General features: G+C 44.7%; 1 protein-coding gene across 6 annotated transcripts; it reads left to right on the forward strand.

Annotated features, from left to right (window-relative positions):
- Window positions 1-8,913: 8,913 nt before the first annotated feature.
- Window positions 8,914-15,298, forward strand: LOC100279970 (uncharacterized). Of its 6 annotated transcripts, none has more exons than XM_008649513.4 (5): window positions 8,914-9,373; window positions 10,171-10,593; window positions 10,716-11,083; window positions 12,065-12,301; window positions 14,572-15,298. In XM_008649513.4, exons 2-5 carry the CDS (start codon window positions 10,275-10,277, stop codon window positions 14,818-14,820), a joined length of 1,173 nt encoding a protein of 390 aa, XP_008647735.1. In that variant the 5' UTR covers window positions 8,914-9,373; window positions 10,171-10,274; the 3' UTR covers window positions 14,821-15,298. The 6 variants fall into 6 exon arrangements, with proteins under 6 accessions (XP_008647735.1, XP_008647733.1, XP_008647736.1 ...); XM_008649511.4 differs by having other exon boundaries at window positions 8,914-9,017; window positions 10,166-10,593; XM_008649514.3 differs by having other exon boundaries at window positions 8,919-9,373; window positions 10,228-10,593.

The raw sequence follows: 15,298 nt of genomic DNA on the forward strand, positions 1-15,298 counted from the left end.
AATGATGTGTGGGTGAATGGTTGCCGAGAGATGGCCCATGAAATTATAAACAAAAGTGAAAAAGACACCCATGACCCCCGAACAGAAGCAAGACAAGCTGAAGAAGCTGCAGAGCGCGAAAAGCGTATAGGTATTATTTTTTGGTTTTTAGCTTCGGCATTTGTTTTTGTGGCTTCGGACTAATTAATTCTTCCTACTTCAGCTGAATTATCTCCGCCGCCGGAACCGTACGATCCCCTAGTTGATCCAAAAATGAAGGAAGCGCTGGACATCATAAACATGGTTGAATCCATTGTCGACGAAGTTGTTAACAAATTACTGAATGAAGTTGCAGAGAAAGTTCTTAAAGAGGAGTAGGTTTTATTGTAATAATAGCTGGAATGTATGGAACAATTTGTGTAAGATTAAGCTTCTATTGTAACAAAACTATGTGACCTTTGATGTATGTAACATTGAATCAAATATGTAAATTATTGTAATTCATTTCTTTACGATGCATGAAACTTACACACATACCATTTTTGAGCCTTCGGCGAAAAAACACCTTTTCTTCTTTTCATGCTTCGTAAAGAAAAAGATCCCTTCTTGTGACAACGCTGATAAATCTTTAATTTCTGAAGCTTACTTCGTGCCTGAGAACATTTTCATTTTGACGAAGCATATGCCGAAGATTGGCTTCGTATTCAATTCTTATGCCATTGATGCAATATGATGTATGATGTAATGCTATGCGAAATGATGTAATGATTTGATGCGAAATGATGAGGATGCCGAAGACACACACCCACACGCCCACACTGGAACACACAAGCTCTGCATCCCCTTAGGAACAACTTTTGAGCTTCTTCACCTTCTATTTCGGTGATATAAGTTCTGCATCCCCTTAGGAACGTCTTTTGAACTTCTTCGCCTTCTATTTCGGTGGTATAAGTTCTGCATCCCCTTGGGAACGACTTTTGAACTTCTTCGCCTTATATTTTGGCGGTATTTGGCTCTGCATTCCCTTTGGAACGACTTTTGAGCAGAAAACTTACGCTGCGCTCCCTTAGGAATGACTTTTTGTAGCTTCGGCAATTTTAGGTCTGCATTCCCTTAGGAACGACTTTTGGGCACAAAATTTATGTTGCGCTCCCTTAAGAACGACTTTTTGTAGCTTCGGAATTTTAGCTCTGCATTCCGTTAGAAACAACTTCTAAGCTTCGTAAGTATGTGAAGAAGATATATTTCATTCTGATAGAAGCAAAACAATTACAAGAAAATAAAACTAAGTTTTCATTGTTTGTTCCTTTTTCAAAAACAAAATAACCTAGAATATAAAAGTATTTAGGAAGTAGGATATTGCTCAGTATATGTGCTTTGATTCTGGTACAGTACTATTGACTGTACGAGCTTCAGACTCCTCCCTGAAGTCACATTGTTATTGGGTGTGCTGGCGCCCTTCTAGCTGCTGGCTTCGGGAATAAGTAGGCTGCAGTGGTGGTGGCAGTGGGAGCTGAGGCCAAGAAGCCTGTGAATGGCTTGCCGAAGCAACAAAAGTTGTAGGTTGGTTGCCCACATATTCCGGTATGTAGGGAGAGTGGCACGAAGCAATATGTAGGACTTGCTTCGGCTGATTGTGTCGAGCTTCTACTTCGGCAATATCTTTTTGCTTCAGAATAGTGATCTGACAGGTTCTTGTAGTGTGGCCTTTGTCCCCACCATAGAATAAGCAATAAATTTTCCTGGGTTGATCCCCATATCTTCCTCCGAAGCCCCTGTCGCCTCTGCCCCTTGGAGCTGGTGGCCTGAAGGAGCTTTGCTGCTATCCCGAAGACTGTGAGGTGTGCTGTGGCCTCTGAAGTTGGCTTCCTTTATCATCATTCTGACTGGAGTTGTGGATTGATCTGACATGCCTAGGGTGGATTCTCCCTCCGAAGCCCCTAGTCATCTCAGAAAATCTGTAGGCTTCCTCCCTTCTTTGTCGGAAGTCATTGTCAGCCCAGATGTACTCATCCATTTTCTGAAGCAGCTTCTCCAGAGTTTTGGGAGGTTTCCTGGCAAAGTATTGGGCCGTAGGTCCTGGCCGAAGACCCTTGATCATGGCCTCAATAACAATTTCATTGGGCACTATGGGCGCTTGTGCTCTCAGTCGCAAGAACCTTTGGACATACGCCTGAAGGTATTCCTCATGGTCTTGTGTGCACTGGAACAAGGCCTGAGTTGTGACTGACTTCATCTGAAAGCCCTGAAAACTGGTAACCAATATGTCCTTGAGCTTCTGCCATGACGTGATTGTCCCTGGCCAAAGAGAAGAGTACCATGTCTGAGCCACATTTCGGACTGCCATGACGAAGGATTTTGCAATGACAGTTGCGTTGCCTTCATATGAGGATATTGTCGCCTCATAGCTCATCAAAAACTGCTTTGGGTCCGAGTGCCCATCGTACATGGGTAGCTGAGGTGGCTTGTAGGATTGTGGCCATGGGATAGCCTACAATTCTGCTGCCAGAGGAGAAGCATCATCAAAAGTAAAGGTACCATGATTAAAATCATCGTACCATTCATCTTCGTTGAATGAGCCCTCTTGACGAAGCTCCCGGTGATGAGGCCTTCGGTCGTAATCATCTTGGGTAAGATGACGCACTTCCTCAGTAGCTTCGTCGATCTTCTTTTGAAGGTCGGCCAACCGAGCCATCTTCTCCTTTTTCCTTTGCACGTGCTGGTGAATGATCTCCATGTTCCTGATTTCCTGGTCCAACTCCTCTTCCTGAAGTATTGGACTGGTGGCCTTTCTCTTTTGGCTTCTGGCCTCTCAGAGAGAGAGAGTCTCCTGATTTGTGTCCAGTGGCTGCAGTGCAGCCCCTGGCGCTGTTATCTTCTTTGGCGGCATGACGAAGGTTGATGCTTTGCCGAAGATTGTGGAAGTGAGTACACCGGAGGTGGGCGCCAATGTTGTGGACTTGTCCTCAAATGCTATGAATTAAGAACAAGGCAACACGAAAAGAAGTTAATGGTTAATGCCCTTCGTCCTTCGAAGCATTATTTCCCTTAGGATATAACGATCTTCAGACGAAGGTTATGAAGGACGTACCTTCATTATTGCGGTATATGTTAATGAAAGACGAAGCATATGAAACATGGGAAATATCATGGATAATCATATGACATTATTAATATGTTTTTATTATATCATTAGGGATGAATAAGAACAATATTGAATTACATTTGTACCTTCGACTTGACAGAAGGCAAAAAGTCCAAGCGTGACGCACGAGCGAATGCAAGTCAGCGTGAGCAGTACGGGGGTACTGTTCATCTATTTATAGGCACAGGGTGCAGCCTGTGTAAAATTACATTCATGCCCTTTATGTTTACTATTGACTTAAGGACAATCCATCGAGGACTAGATAGCCTTTTCCCCTTTAAGTCGGTTCCTTTTTCTGCCGCTGAGCCGAAGCTTCCTTGCGTGTAGCTTCGGAGCTGTGTCAACCTTCGTCTCGACCATGCTTTCCATGTCATCGAGGACTAGATAGCCTTTTCCCCTTTAAGTCGGTTCCTTTTTCTGTCGCTGAGCCGAAGCTTCCTTGCGTGTAGCTTCGGAGCTGCGTCAACCTTCGTCTCGACCATGCTTTCCATGTCGTGTACAGTTTTATTCCGAGTTCGAAGGTACCTGTATATATATTACACTTGGGAAAGATTGTTAAATCATGTTTTTGAGGACCTTCGGAAGACGAAGGCCCCCAACAATTTCAATTGATGTGTTCTCAAATTAGTTTTTTATATCAATTGGTATCTATGTTTCACTTGATTTGTGAAAGTAAAATTTCAAATTGATATCTATCTCAAAACCCTCTTGAAAGCTAAGAGGAGAATTTCATTCAGGGGGAGATTATATTTAGTCAAAGGAAAAAGCATTTGAAACAGGGGAGAAATTTCAAATCTTGAAAATGCTTCTTGCAATCTTGTTCATATACCTTTGACTATTTGCAAAAATATTTTGAAAAGATTTTCCAAAAAGATTTGCACAAACAAAACAAGTGGTGCAAATGAGGTCGAAAATGTTAAATAAAAGAAAAAGCAATCCATTCATATTTAGTGAGATATTCAATTGGTTTAATTCCAAGTAACCTATGCACATTCTAAATGCAAACTAGTTACATTTCTGCACTTTATATTTGCTTTGGTTTGTGTTGGCATCAATCACCAAAAAGAGGGAGATTGAAAGGGAAATTGGGTTAACATTTTTCCTATAATTAATTTTGGTGGTTGATAGTCAACACAAACACATGGACTAACTAGTTTGTTTAGAACTCATGTATTACAAGTGCATAAGGTTCAACACAAACCAATAAAAGATTCAAGTTAGGGACACAATTTTACAGGAGCAAAAGGACTTGAGTGTGCTGAATAATGGCGCACCGGACTGTCCGGTGTGCCACCGGACAGTGTCCGGTGCACCAGGCCGTACAAGTTAAAACCGGCCACTCTCGAGAATTCTAGGGCGCCCTCCGCTATAATTCACCGGATTGTTCGGTGTACCACTGGACTGTCCAGTGAGACAGCGGAGCAATGGCTATCTGCGCCAACGGTCGACTCTGACAGCAGGAACAGTGCAGCACAGTACCGCGCAGAAGTCAGAAAATCGGAGTCAGAGTGGCACCGGACTGTTCGGTGTGGCACCAGACTGTCCGGTGCCGCAAGAGGACAAAGCTCCAACGATCGACCCAGCTCCGAACCCTAATGGTTAGTGACGTGGCGGCGCACCGGACAAGGAACAGTGCATGTCCGGTGGCGCACCGGACTGTTCGGTGTGCCCATCGCTAGCAGCCTCCCCAACAGCTACCAAGGTGGTTGAGGGCTATAAATACCCCCAACCACCACAACCTTTGCCATCCAAGTTTTTTAGAGATCACATTCAATACAAGAGCTAGTGCATTCACTCCAAGACACATTTCCAAAGATCAAACCCTCACCAAGCCTAGAATTCAACTCAAACATTTAGTGACTTTGTGAGAGAGTGTGTTCGTGTTCTTTTGCGCTCTTGTTTCTCGGATTGCCTTTCTTCCTTTCTCATTCTTGTTCTCAAGTGACTTGTAATCAAAGCAAGAGACACCTAAGTGTGTGGTGGTCCTTGCGGGGTCTTAGTGACCCGATTGATTAAGGAGAAGGCTCACTCGGTCTAAGTGATCGTTTGAGAGAGGGAAATGGTTGAAATAGACCCGGTCTTTGTGACCTCCTCAACAGGGACTAGGTTCTTTGGAACCGAACCTCGGTAAAACAAATCACCATGTTCACTCGCCTTGATTCTTGTTTGATTTGTTTTTCCCCTCTCTTTCGGACTTTAATTTAACTCTAACGCTAACCCCGGCTTGTAGTGTGTGTTTAAAGTTATAAATTTCAAGTTTCGCCTATTCACCCCCCTCTAGGTGACTTTCAATTGGTATCAGAGCTAGTGCTTCATTAAGAGCCTAACCAACTCGAAGTGATGTCTGGAGATCACGCCAAGAGAGAGATTGTCACGAGCGACAAGGCCATAGGCTCGGGAAGGACTCTGTCAAGGGAGTCTGACGATAAATACAAGGAGGAATCCTCTTCCTCCATCAAGTTACATAAGAAGGGTGACAAGAAGAAAAAGAAAATGAAGAAGGTGGTCTACTATGAGATCGACTCTTCATCACCTTCCACATTCGACGTTGTGTCTATAACTTCGACACACCACGAGCGTAAGAAGTATAGTAAACCACCTTCTTCATTTTCTTTTTCTTCTTGTCACCCTTCCTATGTGTATTGATGGAGGAAGAGGATTCCTCCTTGTATTTGTCGCCGGACTCCCTTGATAGAGTCCTTCCCGAGCCTATGGCCTTGTCGCCCGTGACAATCTCTCTCTTGGCGTGATCTCTAGACATCACTTCAAGTTTGTTAGACTCTTAATGAAGCATTGGCTCTGAATCTCTGATACCAATTGAAAGTCGCCTAGAGGGGGGGGGGGTAAGTAGGTGAAACCTGAAATTTACAACCTTAAACACACACTAAGGTCGGGATTAGCTTTATAATTAAATCGGAATGCGGAAGATTGTTTCTCTTGCTAAGAGTTGCTCAAAGTAATGCGGATAGCTTTGGGAGCAAACTCAAACCAATATTAGCAAGGAAACTTTAGAGAGATGAAAGAGGGGAAACAAATCAAGTGAAGATTAAATGCAAGTGAACACGGTGATTTGTTTTACCAAGGTTCGGTTCCAAAGAACCTAGTCCCCGTTGAGGAGGCCACAAAGGCTGGGTCTATTCCAACCCTTTCCCTCTCTCAATCGGTCACACAGACCGGTCGAGGCTTCTCCTTAATCACTTGGGTCACTAAGACCCCGTAAGGATCACCACACACTTAGGTGTCTCTTGCTAGCTTTACAAAGCACTTATGAGAATAAGAATAGAGAAGGAGAAAGCAATCCAAGCAACAAGAGCAACAAAAGAACACAAAACACCCTCTCTCAAGTCACTAATGAATTGAGTTAATTTGGAGGCTTGGAGGGGATTTGATCTTTGGAATGTGTCTTGGAGTGAATGCTATTGCTCTTGTATTGAATGTGAACTTCAGAAAACTTGAATGCCATAAAATGAGGTGGTTGGGGGATATTTATAGCCTCCAACCACTTCCTAGCCGTTGGCTGAGTTTGTTGTCGATGGGCACACGAGACAGTCCGGTGATGTACCGGATAGGTACTTTTCACTGTCTGGTGCGTGCCACGTCAGTACGCATGTTGGGGTTTGGAGCGGTCGATTGTTGCAGTCATTTGTCCTGTAGTTGCACCGGACAGTCCGGTGCCACACCCGGACATGTCCGGTGTGCTCTGACTTCTGTCGTGCACTGTACACTTTTGTAGTCGACCGTTGGCGCCAGGTTACCGTTGCTCCATTGGCTCACGGACATGTCCGATAAATTATAGCGGAGCGCGCCCTGTAAAAACCCGAGAGTGGCTAGTTCGAGTGGAGCTCGGCCTGGGGCACCAAACACTGTCCGGTGCACCATTGGCAGCACACTCTCAAGTTTTTGCTCCAAATTTAATTGAGTCCTCAACTTAATTTCTTTCTTGGTTTGTGTTGAACCTTATGCACCTGAGATAAAAAACATCTTGGCGAACTAATTAGTCCACATGGTTTGTGATGGACGTCAACCACCAAAATCGATTATAGGAAATGATTAAGTCATTTTCCTTTCACGAAGGGATGACGAATGATCCAAATAACATTGTTCATTGGATTTAAGTGAGTAGGAGGGGGGTTATCCAGCAATTAGATTCGTTGGTTTATGGAAGTGTGTTAAGTCTGAGTGCAATTTGTTTGGTGGATTTAGTGGAGATTATAGGCGTGGCGTGATTTGGTAAGCTGAGTTTTACAAAGTTTGAATTGGTGGATTATATAGTGATATAGATTCATTTTCTAATTAGAATTTATTAAGATCTCAAATGAATTGTGAAGAAATATTTGGATTATGATCCATTACCACCCGTAGGTATAACCATATAGCATAAAGTTACGCTTGGCTTGCATTATAGTTGGATTATAAGATGCTCAGTTTTAATTATAGCTAGAGTTAAACATAGTCAATCTAATTGTAAGGGCATGCACAATGGTGTTTAATGTAGATATTTTTGAGATGTCTAAAGAGACATTTGCAAAAAAAAAATCGTGGAGCCGTCTCTTCGTGAAAAGACGTCTCTGGTTCGTAAACCAAATAGCAACAGACGTCTCACTTCCCATTGTACGAATTCGTCGTCTGTTCTATCCATCCTATGTTGTACAAACACATTTACTTATGTATTTATTAATAGACTCCATTTATAGACACTTCATTGTATAATACAGTCTCTTAATTATCTCTTGTGTTTGGAGAAACGCTATACATACCCTAAAGTTTATTAGTAACCCGTGAGAGTTCACTCATATTCCAACAATAGAATCAATCATCCTATCTTAGCTCGGAAGTCTGGCTCAACCTCAGGCCTGTTTGAACGTGGGGATTTATATTTTCTTATTTATGGGATTTTCATGTAAAAATTTAAAATGATTTCTATAAAATTGTTACATAATTCCCGCGATGTTCCTGTGTTTGAAGCAGGCCCTCACCTTGGTTTTCAGAGCGGAATTCGCTCTATCACCAATCAATGAGACACATACAGTAGGTAGGCTATTATTGAACGTACTAACAGTCTAACACCCTCTCACTCTAATAAAACTGGTCAGCGCTGATCATCTATCTCTGCCTTGACAAGATCCAGTCGTGGTCAGTGTGGGCGCGCCCGAATGAAAGCCATGCAGTGAATGGAGGACTGGTGCACTGTGTCTACGCTACAGTGGGCACATGCGAAAGGTGCAGGCTCTTCAGCCAGCTCCAGCACATTTTCCATTCCATCATGTTGTTTTCTGATAGAATAGAAGCAGCGCAAAAAGATGGACGTTGTTGACAACTGGGCATGCTTTTGTTGTGTCTGGCATCTCATATCAGCCGCTGAATTTTCAGAGTTCAGAAGCAAAGATTCAGAGCTCTGTCCATGTCCAGTCTCAGATGTGGTTCAGAGAGTTTGTGGCCCGCTCGGTTGCAGCCAATAAATCTGGTCAAAACCGTGGCCGTGATCTTTTGCCAAGCTCGTGGCTTTTCGACGGAGCCGGCATCATCATCAGCCATCATCTTCCAAGTGCGACCAACTAACTGCATCCACATGTGAACACATTGACAGATCAGATAGATGATCGTTCATTTACACAACGATAACGATTTTTTTCCTCAGTCTGAACGGATGAACAGGCAGTGAATTGGGCCAGATATTTTTCAGCAGGGAGGTTTTGACAGGGGCAGATATGAAAGTAAGATTTTTCCTAGGGGCGCTGCTCTCAAATTCCTCTGTCTTTTTTTTTACTTGTCTACCCACACCACACGACATCCTCTAGCAGTCTAGCGTGTGCGTGTGTCTGTTGCCTCGGCCCACATCACGCCTTCGCTTCGCGCCACCGCCGTCCGCCAGTTCAGCTCACCCTCGCCGCCGGTAGTCCGCGACTCCACCCAAGTTTCCCCTCCTCCGCTGCCTGCTTCCAGCTTCTCCCCAACTTCATTTCAGCTCTTGTGGGTCGGTTCGGGTCGGGCCAGCCCGGGCCGGTAGTGAGCGCGCCACCCGACCCGTTTCGCGGTTGCTCCGGTCCCTTTTCCTCTCCTATTTTCTCTTCTCTCTCTCCCGTCGTCCAGAGACCCAGAAGGAGAGGGAGACAGAGCCACAGAGGCAGGGGAGAGGAGGAGCAGCGTGGCGACGCCCAAATCGAGCGACCTGATCGAGGCCCCTCGCCCCTACTCGCTGAATCCCAATCCGAGCCCGCCAATTGGGCGCCCCCCCCCGCCCACGCAAAGGTGCGATTTTCCCCCCATCCCTCCCGCTCCCCCTTCTTGGAGCCGCGTACCCCAGCCCCCAGGATTGGTGACAGGCACCCTCCCTCCTGATCTCAATCAGTTCTCGGCGCTTGAGTGCCGTGGTATCGTTCCAATTTTGTGTTTTTTTAGTTCGTGGGCTAAGAAATCGTGTCTTGTTTCTCCAATTGACGGGGGTGCCTACCACACGGCTCAGAAGAGGAGTATAGTGTTTTCGGCGAAATTAATGTGCCAATTGTGGTGTGCAATCGTCTCTTTAGTTTCCCTGTTTGACGATGCAGTTCATCCGCGTCGCGAAGGAAGGACCCAGGCAGAGCTTAACAATTTTTACCTGGCGAGGGGAGGAGACTTTGCGTAATTATAGTTCCTGGGGGGTTGGCTTTGATTGCCATTTACACGCCTCTACTAGATATATTTTCTTGTCCGCTGGAAGGAGTCGTACAAAATTCTGCATTTGTCATTCGAGTATCCTTATGTCCGGAGCTAGCTTTGAATAATTGTTGGAGTGGCATGTCATGTTTATTTCCATTTCTAGCCTAGTCCTTTAAAAAAGGAGATTCCTGGGATTCAAGGAGGTTTAGAGTGCAGCTATGCCAACATTGATATAATACCTGTAGTGCTATTTGTTAACTGATATGAAATAAAAAGAAATAATGTTATCCACTTATTATTGAATTTGTGCTTTCAGACCGAAAGACAATGGACTTCTCAGTTCTCACCGACGTTCATAAGCCATAGCTGTGTTTGGTTCATTTCTAGTTGTTTTTGTTACAGGACAGATAGAAGAAAATTATTGGCGCTCTGACAAATCCAACTGAGGTTTTCTTGGACTACAGATGAAGCGGGCTCGAAGGGCGTATGTGCAAGAGATGACTGATGAGGGATGCTAGTGAAATTGATGAACTTGTTACGGGCGTGCTGGCGACCGTCATCGAACCGGCATGCCCGAACAGGCTCAGATGTTACCGGTAGGCAGGATGGACTTCTATGGTACAAGGACGCCGGGCAACATGTCAATGGGGAGTTCTCCATGGCTGTTGTTCAGGCAAATAACTTACTTGAGGACCAGTGTCAGATCGAGTCGGGCCCACTGAGTTTTCTAGATTCTGGACCATATGGCACTTTCGTTGGTGTTTACGATGGGCATGGTGGTCCAGAGACGGCCTGCTATATCAATGATCATCTTTTCCAGAATCTGAAAAGTAACTTGCTAACCTTTAAATCTGTGCAGTAGCACTATTCCCGTTTCTTAGCACTATATCTGCATTTGGCTTTCAGTTTGCACATAAAGGAGATCATCCATTTTTTCATGGCTTGTATTTAGGATTTGCATCTGAGCAGAATGCAATGTCTGCTGATGTACTGAAGAAGGCATATGAAGCTACAGAAGATGGATTCTTCTCCATTGTTACCAAACAATGGCCTGTAAAGCCTCAGATAGCAGCTGTCGGCTCATGCTGCCTGGTCGGTGTAATTTGTGGTGGCATGCTTTATGTTGCCAATGTTGGGGATTCCCGTGTCGTTTTAGGAAAACATGTTAAGGCCACTGGAGAAGTTTTGGCTGTCCAACTGTCAGCAGAACATAATGTTAGTATTGCGTCCGTGAGAAAAGAACTGCAGTCAATGCACCCAGAAGATAGGCACATTGTTGTTCTCAAGCACAATGTTTGGCGTGTTAAAGGACTAATTCAGGTGTGTATTCTATATCTGAGAACCATTTACAGCTTTCAGATTTTGTTAGAATTGTCATCACATGGCCCTGCTCGGTACAACTCCCTCTCCAAGATTTTTTTTGGAACTGGTCGTTGCTAGCTCCAGAAATTCTTGGAATTGGAGCTGCAGGCATGTTGAGGGTATTTAGTTGAGCAGGTTTGTTACTTTTTTAGATTGAGCACATATGTTTAAGCTACATATTTTGTTCCAAATCCTGCATGAATCCCATGTCTGGAGCTGTGCCAAGCATGATGTTTGGTCGTCTTTAACTATCTGTTAGTGCTGTTACTAAATGACACCAGCCGGGTAGGCATTTGGATATAAAAGTGGTTTGTGGGTGCTATTTGTAGTACAATAGAATATTCTTACTGCTATTTGTAGTACAATAAAATATTCTTACTCACTTTGTGTTATGATTGATCATAGCGCCAGCCGCCATTCTTTTTTTTTGGAGCTTTAGAATTGGATGTGTGGGGGGGTTTACTTTTTCAGTACCAATTGTTAGTGCCTGAAGCATAATAGCATTAAGCTCTTCGTCAGTAGTTACTATTATTGCTAAAGTGTATTTGGTGAATATCATGTTCATTTATATTTATTTGTCAATCAGCTTAACTTTTTATTACTGAAAATGCTCTAGCCCCCCATTACCCTTCAACTTCAGTTTTTTGTATAGGTAGCTATTATATCCAATCTGTTCATGGTTTAATTGCCTGTTAATCTGCATTCTGAAGGACTTGAATCTGATCCCTGTGTATCTAACATACCCAACTGGCTTGCTAAGTTGCTATGATAAGATGTTAAGTTTGTGAATTTTTATTCTATGAGTGACAGCTAGCAAATTTGACAATGCTTTGTAAATTGTCACATGTCTAGCCTACCCCAACTTGCTTGGGACTAAAAGTCTTTGTTGTTATTGTTGTTGTATATCAATTATTGAGTTTTATCTATCGTGCATTGCAGGTTTGTAGATCAATTGGTGATGCATATCTCAAAAAGCAAGAGTTCAACAGGGAACCCCTATATGCAAAATTTCGCCTCCGTGAACCTTTTCACAAGCCAATACTAAGTTCAGAACCATCAATCAGTGTGCAACCACTACAACCACACGACCAGTTTCTCATATTTGCATCTGATGGACTTTGGGAGCAGTTAACCAACCAAGAGGCAGTTGATATTGTTCGAAGTAGCCCCCGCAGTGTAAGTTGTTTCCCCCTGTTGTATTTCATATTACTTTGGATACTCACTACAAGCTTCCGTTGATGGGGCATGGACTATGTGATTAAGATAATATGATGAATTTGCGTACTGTATAGCTGTTTATTGCTACACAAAAAGTTGCATCTTTTAAAAAAGCTGAATACCTTCTACAAATATCATTGATTTCATAGTTACAGAAATATAACCTTGGGCACTGTGCACATGTGTCATGGGGCGGCAGCCCAGGGCATGGAGGCCTATATGGATAAGCTCAGGGTTAGGGTTAGTGGATAAAGATTAAATTAGATAAGATTGAGTTAGTTACTTGGGATTATATTAGATTGAGTTAGTTACTTGGGATTATATTAGATTGAGTTAGTTACTTGGGGGGCAAGTCTTCCTATCTATATAAGGATGGATTATACCTCCTTAAGCGGGAATCAATCAATGAAGAAGAATTAGTCTCAGATTAATACTCTAGTCTCCCCCAAGCTGACTCCGCCCGGCTACTTTCCCGGCGCTGTTTATCCCCCCTATGAACTAGGATTCATAAAATCTGGTATCAGATTCCAGGCCATCCTCCCCACCACTTCTGCCACCCAAATCCATCTCTTCACCACATCCGACGCAGCCTCACCAACCTCTGTTATGGCTGCTACGGCAGAACCCAACACATCCGACCTAGTCACCATCATCCAATCCCTTGCACCAACAGAGGAATCCCTCAAGTTGTCGGTCACCGAACTCCAGTAGGACCATCGAATCGAGTCCTCTGCCCTGGGCGGGAAGCCGGGAAGGGACAACACACCGGCGTCTGGCGATCATCACCAGGATTGACCCCCACGGTTCCAGAAGTTGGACTTCCCAAAGTATGATGGCAAAACTGATTCATTGGTGTTCCTTAATCGATGTGAGTCCTACTTCCATCAACAACGCATCATCGACGAGGAACGCGTGTGAATGGCCTCCTACAACCTCGACGATGTCGCCTAGCTGTGGTTCATCCAAATACAGCAAGATGAGGGCACTCCATCATGGCGCCGCTTCTCCGAACTCCTGAACCTGCGCTTCGGACCCCCGTGCGTTCAAACCCGCTCGACGAGCTTGCTGCATGCCGCCGAACGGGCTCGGTGGTCGACTACCAGGACCGCTTTCAAGCCCGCCTACCACGTGTATATTTGGAGCAGGCCCGATCTGCTATCCTCTAGCTCCGTGATCTACTCGCGGCAAAGGTGGAGTCTGACTGCCGATCAGCGGCGGCAACATGACTGTAAGCGGCTGCACGTGGCTTCCTGGCGCAGCGTCCAGTGCAGCAGGTTGCGGCTGTGGCGCGGCTGCAGGCAGCGACTTGTCGCCTTCAGGCCGCGACACGTGGCTTCCTGGCGCGACATCAAGCACGGCAAGCGGCAACGCGGCTGCAAGCCGTGGGCTGTCGTTCTCTGGCTCATCGACTTGCATCGATATTGTGCGTTGAACAACACGCATCACTTGGGGCGGCAAGGCCTTCAGTAGGGTTGGCCGATCCTCCACTGCAGTTTACCGTCCTGATCCATGGCCATGTGGATGACAAGAACACGTCTAGTTGGGTGGCGCTGTCTCCACTGGAACTCGCGGTAGCTCAGGTCGTACAATTGGTGAGCTGCCACGTCCTGGCCTTTGTAGCCTGGACGAGGTTGTTCCCATAGGATCCAAGGGACCAACCTTGGCATATGTTAGGTTCTTTATTTTATTTGCAAATAAATTAAAGCCGAGATGTAAAAGGCTTCTAGTTAGGGTTGCACTTTCATGTGCATATCAAGTTAGACAGCAAGACTGTTGCCATTTACCCCATTACAGCTCGAGGACGAGCTGTCTTCGAAGGGTGGGGAATGTCATGGGGCGGCAGCCCAGGGCAGGAGGCCCATAGGTATAATCTCAGGGTTAGGATTAGTGGATAAAGATTAGATTAGATAAGATTGAGTTAGTTACTTAGGATTAGATTAGATTGAGTTAGTTAAATGGGGGCAAGTCTTCCTATCTATATAAGGATGTGTTGTAAGAATTAGTCTCAGATCTCTAATACTCTAGTCTCTCCAAAGCAGACTCCACCCTACTACTTTCCCGGCGCTGTTTATCCCCCTATGAACTAGGATTCATAACAACATGCATTATAGTGTTTGTTTTGAAATATGTTTAAACAAAATAGAAGGAACAAATATGAAATATCTTCTGTTTAGTGCTAAGTACTAACTGCAGCGCCTAATGCTGCACATCTCTGTTTGATCTTGCAGGGCTGTGCTAGGAGGCTGATAAGAGCGGCACTGCAAGAGGCAGCCAAGAAAAGAGAGATGAGGTACTCGGACCTCAAGAAGATTGACCGCGGTGTTCGCCGCCACTTCCACGACGACATAACAGTCATAGTAGTGTTCCTTGACTCCGGCCTCGTAAGCCAGGCGAGCACACACCGAGGTCCAACTCTTTCCTTGCGAGGCGGTGGCGGCAGCGCTGGCCTGCGCAGCAACACACTTGCACCTACGTGACTATAAAGTGCCTGGTGGAGTGGAGGCTACTGACTGAAGGTGGTTTTCTTTCCTTGTGTCGAATGTGTTATATATGTACTTGTACCAGCCAAGATCATTCATCCCCCCCCCTAAAATGGTGTAAAGAAGTAGGAGAGGCGCCGAAGTTCCTCACCAGCGTATCTGAATGCCCTCAATGGTGTCAAGTTGTGGACTCAAGTGGATAGCTTCGCTGAATCTTCTGATGATGCTCTGTGGAAAGCTCGAATCCTTTCCACCTGAAAAAGCAAGTAATATGTCTTCCAGTGCTGGAATTAACCCCTAGTGCATATATATATGTATGAAATAATAATAAGGCAAAAGGAGGAGTAACTTATTTAACTAATGCTGTGAGGTGTATTTATGTTTTGTATGTGTACTGCTTTTGACTGCTACTGCATCTACTGTTGTTAATTGACCACTGGTGAAGTGAAATCACTGGTTTCGTCTTGCTGTCTCA

Source organism: Zea mays, chromosome 6 (assembly GCF_902167145.1).
Source record: "Zea mays cultivar B73 chromosome 6, Zm-B73-REFERENCE-NAM-5.0, whole genome shotgun sequence".
In the NCBI taxonomy this organism is placed as follows: Eukaryota; Viridiplantae; Streptophyta; class Magnoliopsida; order Poales; family Poaceae; genus Zea; species Zea mays.